A 9,341-nucleotide genomic window follows, 5' to 3' on the forward strand; every position below is an offset into this window, starting at 1 on the left:
TTGTATTAAGAAGCAAGGAGAAATGAGTAAATGGTACTTGTTAGGGAAACATATCTGACAACTACCTGCAGTAACTCTGAATATGCTGACAGTTTATAATCACCTCAGCCCTAATCAAACTTGCATCTTTCTTGACCATCCCTGAGCCTATCAGAGCACAAGTAAGTTTGGCCATTGACATAGAAGGTTCAGCTGGTTCTTAAGACCTACATTAGCAATAGTGTGAAGTTCTGTTTTCAGTATTGTGGAGTTCTAAATTCGTACAAGTCTAATTTCATCTGTAACTTATTTCTAGAGGGAAAAAAGGAAACACTGATATCCAACAGTGTTCAGGCTGAACACCTAAAGCTCCAGGTGAATTTACCCATTCTATACCACCCTACCGTGTCTGGATTTCTAAAATGTTTCCAGTTTTAAAGTTGAAAACTGAAGGGTGAAGAACAGTAAGGAGATGATCAGTTCCTGATTAAGGATTCTGTTCACTGTGGGCACTAGATAAATAACGAATGAATCACTCAAAAGGAGTGTCCCACACCCAGCATGACCCGAAGGAAATCTACGTCCTTCATTAACCAAAAGCATTTACTCAGGTAATTCAAAATAATTTTAAAAAATTTAAGTGGCCTATATAGATCATAGATCAGCCTTCAAGTCATTAAAAGATACCATTACATGTTCTTTTAATAGCACTTAAGCCATTAAGCGCCAGTATTTTTTTGTTTTGGGGTTTTTTTTGGGGGGAGGGGCAGAGATAAAAGTATGAAAGCAAAGCTGTTTACCTGCCAGGCCCATAAAAATCACGAAGGGGTTTTCTGATGTCTTTACATATTCTAAACAGAGGAAGTGCCTTGTTACTTCATGGCTGCTCTAGTTATACTGAGTATTGGGAAAACAGGCCTATAGCCAGCTCAGAGGGAACATTGAAAACATCTGGAGCTGGTTCCAAACATTGGAATCCCCCACCCTAGCCTCAGCCTCCACTTTCCAAATGCATTGACTTTGATAAGCTGAGCCTAGCTTCTCTAGACCGCCTTGATATTGGCAGGCAGCTAAATGGCTTTTTCCAGTTTTGGGTATTTCTTCATTAGCTTCTCTCTCCTTTACCTTGCCTCTCAGAGTCTTGAGTTAGGTATGCTGGGTGATGTCCTGAGAACAGCCTCCCAGTGATGAAAGGGATGTGAGCAGATAGAAGCAGCAATAAAGGAGGTTGTGGAGAGGTGAAAGAAGTTTTCGTTACAGGCTATGCTCAGTTTTCATTATATCATCACACTGGATTTGAAGTCTCAAGATTTTAATTTGGATCCTCATTCTGAGTTCAAGTTCTGGCTCTGCTACTCACTAACAGGGTGCCATTCAGTGGTGTCGGTGGGGGTGGGTGCGGGGGGTGTGGACCACAACTTGTGACACTGTCAGAGGGCATGACACCAAAAGAACTGTCTATAAAATTTTTGTGCAGTGTTTCAGCAGAAATTTATTTTTTATAAAAATATCCCTGTGGTTAGTTGTAACTACAAAATTTTTTTTCTGTAAGCTCAGCTTACATGTATCAGTATACCAACAAGGCTAGAACTCTATGCTAATTTACTTTTTGAACCTTCTAAGGCTCTCCTATCAGAGCTATAATTACTACCCAATTACAATGATGCTTCTCATCACATGGTTTCATCTGCACACGCTACAAGCACGTGCTGTTACTTTCGTTGCTGCTGGTTTTTTATAGTCACTGATTTTGTCAGATTTTCTGGTGTTTTAGCTACAATATTATGGTAATTAGCATTGAGGGGGGGAAGTGACAGCAACCATAATGACGCCACTGGTGAGTTCTTAACCCTTTGGAGGCTCAGTTTCCCCACCTGTAAAATGGAAATAACAATAGAAACCAAGAGCATATGTGTAAAATACAGGGCACCGTGCCTGGCACATAGTAAATTCAGTAAATGTAAGTGTGTGTAGCCATCGTTTGGTTGTTGTAAATGCTCAACTGATGGTAATTATTACTACTACTATTATAATTTGGGGACATCTGCTTATAGTAAGTTCACATTTTTAATTCATGACACCATTTATTGAACAGTTTTCATTTCTTTAAAAATAACATGTTTCCAACATTTGGTATTTTTAGAAATGTTGATCTTAGCTGCCCTTCTTTTCATAGATGCATGATTTTCTTTTGATTATTACCTGATTTTTATATTATCTCAATTTACTTTTCATTGTTTATCGTTTCATACCCAGCATCCTCATAGAAGATCTTCAGAAAGCACTGGAAAAGGGAAGCAGCTTGCAAACCCAGAGAAATCGAAGATCTGCTCCTGGATATAATTATGAAGTTTATCACTCCTTAGAAGAAGTATGTAATCAAAGAAGCTTTTACTGCTTTTTTACAAGCACATATTTATCATTTAGTTATAAGGATTGGGAGAGGTATAAAGATAGAGACAGGGGCTGTGTGAAAAATACATATAGACCTTATCCTGCGTGGGCACCTCAGTTCAATCACCTCTTCTTCCATTAAGCCTTTTACTGCTATATAAGAAGTAGCAAAATAATTTGAATTTCACCTATTCTGCCTCTACTATGGAGCCCTGGTAGTGCAGTGGTTAAGAGATTGGCTGCTAACCAAAAGGTTGGCAGTTCGAATCCACCAGCCCCTCCTTGGAAACCCCATGGGACAGTTCTACTCTGTCCTGTAACGTCGCTGTGAATCGGAATTGACGGAAACAGGTTTTAGAAACAGGTTTTAATGGGCCCCCACTATAAAGGACATGGGAAGTGAAATGAAAGGATTGAGGACGAGAAGTGAACTTTGATGCTTGCCCTTACACTTGCTGCAAAGCTGAGACTTTCCAAATGCCAGACCTCATTTGTGGAACCTCAAGGCCTATTTATTCTACCTGGAAAACTCACAGCAAGCCCATCCCCACCACCATGTTGTTTACTGTTCACCTGGACAAAAACTAGTTTTATTATGATCTCAGCATAAGCAAGAGAGTACCTGGTTTCTAATTTCCCAGACTAGGTGGGACCCCTGTCGGCTTTCCACCACCCTGGACTATTACATGGTCCCACAGCACATAGATATGATATTTATCACCATTCTTAATTGTGTGATTATTAATTAATGCCTTTCTCTCCCAATAAGCTGCAAGTTCCATGAGGACGGGCCATATCTTCCTTGTTCACCACTATATCCCCAGGGGTGAGCAAATAGAGATGTCCCAATAGAGAGTTGTGGACAGAATGAATAAATGAATGAATGCATACATTTACCGATAGATGGACCAGCCTTCCTCTGAATTAATTGAACAAAGGAATGCCAGACATAGAATTAATGAGATCCTGTTATAGTCTTAAGAATAATTTGGTTCTGTTCCTAATGACTTTCCTTTCAAAATTATTTCCAAATATTTCATATCTCAACATATTTTTTAGAAGCTTGAAATTAGAAGCAATGGAAAGGTTTCAAATAACCTGGCACATGGAAATGCTATTAACATGCTCTAAAATAAAATAAAATTAAATTATATATATACATGTTTATAGGCACTTTCCGAGACATTTTGTCAGCACAGACCTTTTCTTTCGCATCATAGAACAGTGGGACACTTTTGTGTGACTTTCTTACTCCTTTATAGGGCTTTTAAGTCAGAAATGTCACCGATCTTTCTAAGTGCCTTCTTCATCCATCTCAAATACACTTTCTCCTGATGACAGATAAGTGTGTATAAATGGATCAATGCAAAGTTATCACTATTACTGAAGAAATTATTCAAAGAGCATGCTCTCTGACATGTGGCTCAGTATAATAATCTTAAATGCAAAAGATAATGCCTTTTTCTTAGCATCTTCTTTTCGGTGGCAAATTACAATATATAGGTCTTTAATAAACACTTTCAAGTAGTTTTGCTGCTTTTCCTAAAGCTGATTTATTACATTAAATCTTGGGGGGTGGGGATGAAAATAGAATTTGATTTTCAAAAGAAACCCAGAACACAATTTTCCATAAAACTCTGCCATCAAGATATTAATGGTATATGATCACTGTATGGTATATGAAAAGGTATGGGTTAAAGAGGGAAGAATATAAAGTGATGAAGCTACTATTGGTAAAAGCAGAAAATAAAATAACAAGTTTAAGTATCCCAAAGGAAATAAAAACACAAAATTGGTTTGTGTTAGATTCTGTGTTCTATATATGCCCTTTGAGGGCTGAGACCTACTATTGTCATTTTGTTCCCTTTTGTTCTCTAAAAGCTCCATCACAGTGAGAGAGTCTGACATGGTTCTTATTCATTTGCTTTTAGATTCAAAGCTGGATGCATCATCTGAATAAAACCCATTCAGGCCTCATTCACATGTTCTCTATTGGAAAATCATATGAGGGAAGATCTCTTTTTGTTTTAAAGGTAAGAATAAGAAATTGTTAGCTAAATAAAAAATATTTACCATTCATTTTCTTCAACTTTGACTTATTAGGAAAAGAAATGAAATGGTCTTGCATAGAGTCTCATATTTAATATCATTTGGTAATTAATATCATTTGATAATTTAAGGCAAGTTTACGCTCAGGTTTTTGAGCCATGCTTCTAACATTTTCAGAGTAATTGATGCGCTTAAACAATTAGTGGCCTTCAAAATTATGTATAAGTGAGTGTTACTTAGAATGAACCAATGCAGAACTATATGAACGTGCTAGAAGCTGTGTACAATTACCCATCTTTGATGCTGCATTCTTTTCCAGCTATAGACCTACCGCTCTCCATCCCTTCTCAGCCAAGCTTCTAAAAACATTCACCTACATTTACTGTCTCTGCTTCCTCGACTCACTGGTTTTTGCCCCCATAACACTTGCCGTTGTCAGTTACGACTCTGAGTTGGTTCTCCTCTCTCCCTCTGACCACTCCCTCAGCTCTCAGTTGCTGGCTCCTCTCCTCTTGTTCTTCCCTTTGGTTGTTTTTAGTTGCCTCCGAGTTTTCTCTGACACATGGCGACCTTATGTTAACAGAATGAAACATTTACTGGTCCTGCACCATCTTCATGACCGCTGATATGTTAGAGTCCATTGTGTCAATCCACTTCACGGAGGGTTTCCCTCTTTCACTGGCCCTCCACTTTACCAGATATGATGTTCTTTCCTTGGGTTGTGACAAGTAATCCCCAGAACTCTATCCTCAACTCTCACTCCACAAATCCTTTCTAGGTGGGCATATCTACCCCATGGCTTCAACAATCATCCCAGACCTTTTTATCCAGTGGAGTACATCATTGCCCACTTGACATTCTCACCTGGATTTTCACAAAAGCTCCTCAGATTCAACATATTCAACAGAAATTATCCTTCACTCCAAATCCTGATAACTTCCCCTCATATCAGTAAATGGCCACCACTGTCCTATAAGTTCAGAAACATGAGCTTCGTCCTAAATTCCTCTCCTTTATTCTAACGTCTTACATTAAACCTACCACCAAAACTGACAGTTATTTCTTCTAAATATCTTTGGAATCTGCCCCCAACCTATTGTCCCCACTGCTATTACCCTAATTTACCTCTGCATCCATTCTCCCAAGACCATTACAATAGCCATGTACTGAACTTCCTTTCAAGCCCTGCCCTCTGATCGCCTAATCCATCCTACACATTACTGTCAGTGTGAGCTGGAGCACATGTACACACATAGCCTCCCCATCAGATACAAGATAAAGTCTTTTCTCTTTTTCATGGTATCCAAGGACTTCATGTGTCCTCTGCCTCTGATCCAGCTTCATCTGTCATTCCTTCCTCATTATTTTAGAAGCAGTTCATCAAATATAGTGTATTCAAATGCCCTTCCAAGCTTGAAATGCCTTCCTCCAACTTGTCTGCCAGGCAAGCTTCAAGTCTTGCTCAAGTATTCAAGTGCTCCTCTTCTGAGGTGCCTTCTCTTACTCCCCAGGAAATAGACATGCAACTCCTATGTTCCCATGGTTACTTAGGCACATTCATATCATAATGATCGGTTGATTTATTGATCAATTGCATGTCTGTCCTCCCCACTAGCATATGTTTCTTGTCTTTTCAGTTTTGAATCTCCAGTGACAAGCACAATATCTGACATTAAAAAGGATGTCTTGACAAATACTGATGGCCCCACTTACATGAAGTATCTAGAATAGATAAATGCATAGAGACCAAAGTTTATTAGTGGTTACCAGGGGTTGGGGAGGAGGGAGAAATGGGGAGTTGTTATTTAAAGAGTACTAAATTTCTGCCAATGGGCGTGAAAACATTTGAAAATAAATAATAGTAATGGTTGCACAACATAATGAATGTAAGTAATGTCACTGAGTTTACACTTAAAAATGGTTAAAATGGCAAATGTTATATATATTTTACCACAATAAAAAAGAATGTCCTGAAATATTAGTTGAATGAACTAATGAATGAATGAAAACTAGGTCTCCTATGAATATAATGTCACGAGCTACCTACTGATTCCAAACCAAACCAAACCCACTGCCATTGAGTCGGTTCCAACTTGGGACTGGCTGCTGGGTTCAAATCGTCAACCTTTTGGTTAGCAACCGAGCGACTTTAACCACACACCATCAGGGCTCCTTACCTATTGATTACTGGGTTTTATTGATTACTGGGTTTGAAACTAGATTGTAAGTAATATTTATTTTGTAGGATTTGTAAAGAAAAATCTGTCACTTGAATCTACCAATCTTGGGATATTATTTTATATTCCCATTTTGTGCTATAATAAAGAAAATAGCTATTTCTTTAAGACATCTGCTTCCTTAGGAGGGAGAGAGGAAGATGATAGATATTTTAGCTTTTTACTTAACAGTTACATTTTTAATTGGAGAAGCAAACCTATTTTAAGGATTTCCCTTTTCCTTGCGTATTTTCTGGTTCTTAGATTTGTAATTTGGGAAACAAATTTTTGTTCCTGCATAAACAAACCTGGGACTCCCAAGGAGATAAGAAATCTCTTTGTCTTTTTTATGGGTTACCACCCAATGAACCAAACTATAGGGAAGAATTATACTGACAGCTTATTGAATTACACTAGGCAGTGAATCCAAAATAAAAGCTTCAGTTGATTACTATGAATACTCTCATTTTCAGTTGGGCAGAAGATCTCGAGCTTACAAAAGAGCTGTCTGGATAGACTGTGGTATTCATGCAAGAGAATGGATCAGTCCTGCCTTTTGTCAATGGTTTGTAAAAGAAGTAAGTTAAACCCTTTACACAATGTCCATTTCAGCTAGTCAGAGCTTCCCATGTGTTTTTATTCTGCTCGAGGAACAAAGGTGGGAATGTGAAGCGAGCGATATCTGATTGAATGATAACACCTGGATTATGTGAGTTGCTTTCATGTAAGTAAAGACCTCTCAAATCCTGGGCTCAGTTTGTCCTCCCTTCTGCCCTTGGAGATAAGAATGACCAACTCTCATTAAAGGGAGAGAATCTGAAGAGCCTTTATGAATTTGTGACAAATTAGGAGGCAACCATAGTGGCTGTTAGGCATTAAAGGCTAAAAATCTGAATTGTGATATTCCAGAGCATTTTTTTACATGATATTCAGCTCAGAAAGTCCTACATCTCTTAGCTTTCTCCGGAAAATGATCTCATTATATGCTGACAATAACAAGATGTGCAAGTGATTGCATTGTGCCCTCCTGATATGGATCTGTAATTTAGAATACCAGAGACCTTCAGTATCTGTGGATTTATCATCCTCAGTTTCAGTTATTTTTCAGTGACCCTAATGGTTGCCGATTCAGTGACTTCTCATTTTCTGAAAGCTTCATGTGACTCATGAGCCCTCTGAGGCTAGTGTATGGAGTGGGTCCCTACTGAGAGTGAGCCAGCCTCGTGGCATGACTTCACAGTATGTTCTGATATTTAATATTTCCTTATTATTCATCAAGAATGCAGTAACTCATGATTTTTTTAACCTTGGCTTCTTAAAGAAAAAGAACCCTTAAAAAGAAAAACTAGTACTGGTAATGAAAATGAAGGAGACAAAAGAAATGAAGATTCTTAACCAGAAAAATAACATTATAAGTTTCTTTAACACTGTACTTATAGAGAACCATTAAGGATATTTAAATATTTCAATTATACTTTACTGTGTTTTATGAAGAAATTATGTCCTAGTGGGATTTGTGATTTTGAGGACTCTGCCAGGTCTTGGGAAATACCCTTCACAAATGTCAAGAATGTATTAAAAAATGTCAAGAATGTATTAAATTTGCCAAATCTGCCTCTCTGTCACTGCCAAACCCACAAAAGAATCCTTAATTTAAAAGAATCCTTAATTTTATAAATATTATATAGCAAAATTTTCAAACTATTCCCCGTCAGTATATTGAATAATTTATATTCTGTTAAAATACCATTTCATCTTGCTAGAACAAATGCAAAACCTAGTTAGAATTGGCTAACTCTACTACCTTGTAGGTAAGGAGCCCTGGTGGTGCAACAGTTAAGCACTCTGCTGCTAACCAAAAATTGGCAATTCAAACCCAACCAGTTGGCTCTATGGGAGAAAGACCTGGTGATCTGCTTCCATAAAGATTAAAACCAAAACCGAACCCACTGCCATCAAGTTGATTCCAACTCACAGTGGCCCTATAGAGTAGAACTGCCACATCTTTCTCCCACAGAGCAGCGGGTGGGTTCGAACCACCGACCTTTTGGTTAGCAGCCGAGCACTTTAACCACTGCACCAACAGGCTCCTCCATAAATATTACAGCCAAGAAAACCCTATGGAGCAGTTCTACTCTGTCATATGGGGTCACTACGAGTTGGAATTGGAATTGACGGCACCCAACACAACAACATTACCTTGTACTAAATATCCAGTGCATATATAACAACATGTTTCAAGTTCAAAACAAATGAAAATAAAAAATGGCTAAGTACTGCACATCTATTGTTTATAGAATATGGTCCTGTGTATTACTGAAGTGAAGACTTAAGAATGTATCTCCCAAACACGCCAGCTAAAATTTCACCTCACCCTCCGCATGAGCAACTTCTTTTTAACACCTAAATTTACCTGAAATGTTCATGTGGTTATCATCTGTCTCTTCCTGCACCAACTCCAAGGACAGAGACTCTGTGTGTCATTCACTGGCAAACCCCCAGCACCTAGAAGGTGTTCAGATATTTGTTAATGAATGGGAATAATGTGGTAGTGATGTGGAAAGATTTCCTAGAGATAACTTATATAAAATTATCTCATAGGATGTGAGTGGCACCATCTGGATTTTTGCAGTGTACAACCTATACTGTATAGCAGCCCTATAACCTGAGCTTGGAGCAAAAAGCAAGATGATTAAGATGAAG

The 9,341-nt window shown here is 38.2% G+C and overlaps 1 protein-coding gene and 1 long non-coding RNA gene across 6 annotated transcripts in view; one reads left to right on the plus strand and one right to left on the minus strand.

Annotated features, from left to right (window-relative positions):
* Positions 1-9,341, plus strand: part of CPA6 (carboxypeptidase A6) — a 384,439-nt gene that overhangs the window by 272,529 nt on the left and 102,569 nt on the right. Inside the window, exons 4-6 of the mRNA XM_004372540.2 lie at positions 2,236-2,350; positions 4,305-4,406; positions 7,112-7,216. Coding sequence (XP_004372597.1) covers positions 2,236-2,350; positions 4,305-4,406; positions 7,112-7,216 — 322 coding nt within the window. The remainder of the gene's footprint in view (positions 1-2,235; positions 2,351-4,304; positions 4,407-7,111; positions 7,217-9,341) is intronic.
* LOC111819773 (uncharacterized) overlaps positions 1-9,341 on the minus strand; it is a 207,752-nt gene that overhangs the window by 22,834 nt on the left and 175,577 nt on the right. For 4 of the 5 annotated variants that reach the window (XR_002823346.1, XR_002823342.1, XR_002823344.1 and 1 more), the window contains one exon: positions 8,750-9,143. The exons of the other annotated variant lie outside the window; for it this stretch is intronic. This is a non-coding gene — a long non-coding RNA (uncharacterized LOC111819773). Of the gene's footprint in view, positions 1-8,749; positions 9,144-9,341 lie in introns of those variants that run through there. 5 annotated transcript variants of the gene reach the window in all.

The sequence above is a fragment of the Trichechus manatus genome, unplaced genomic scaffold (assembly GCF_000243295.1).
Source record: "Trichechus manatus latirostris isolate Lorelei unplaced genomic scaffold, TriManLat1.0 scaffold00018, whole genome shotgun sequence".
Lineage (NCBI taxonomy): Eukaryota > Metazoa > Chordata > Mammalia > Sirenia > Trichechidae > Trichechus > Trichechus manatus.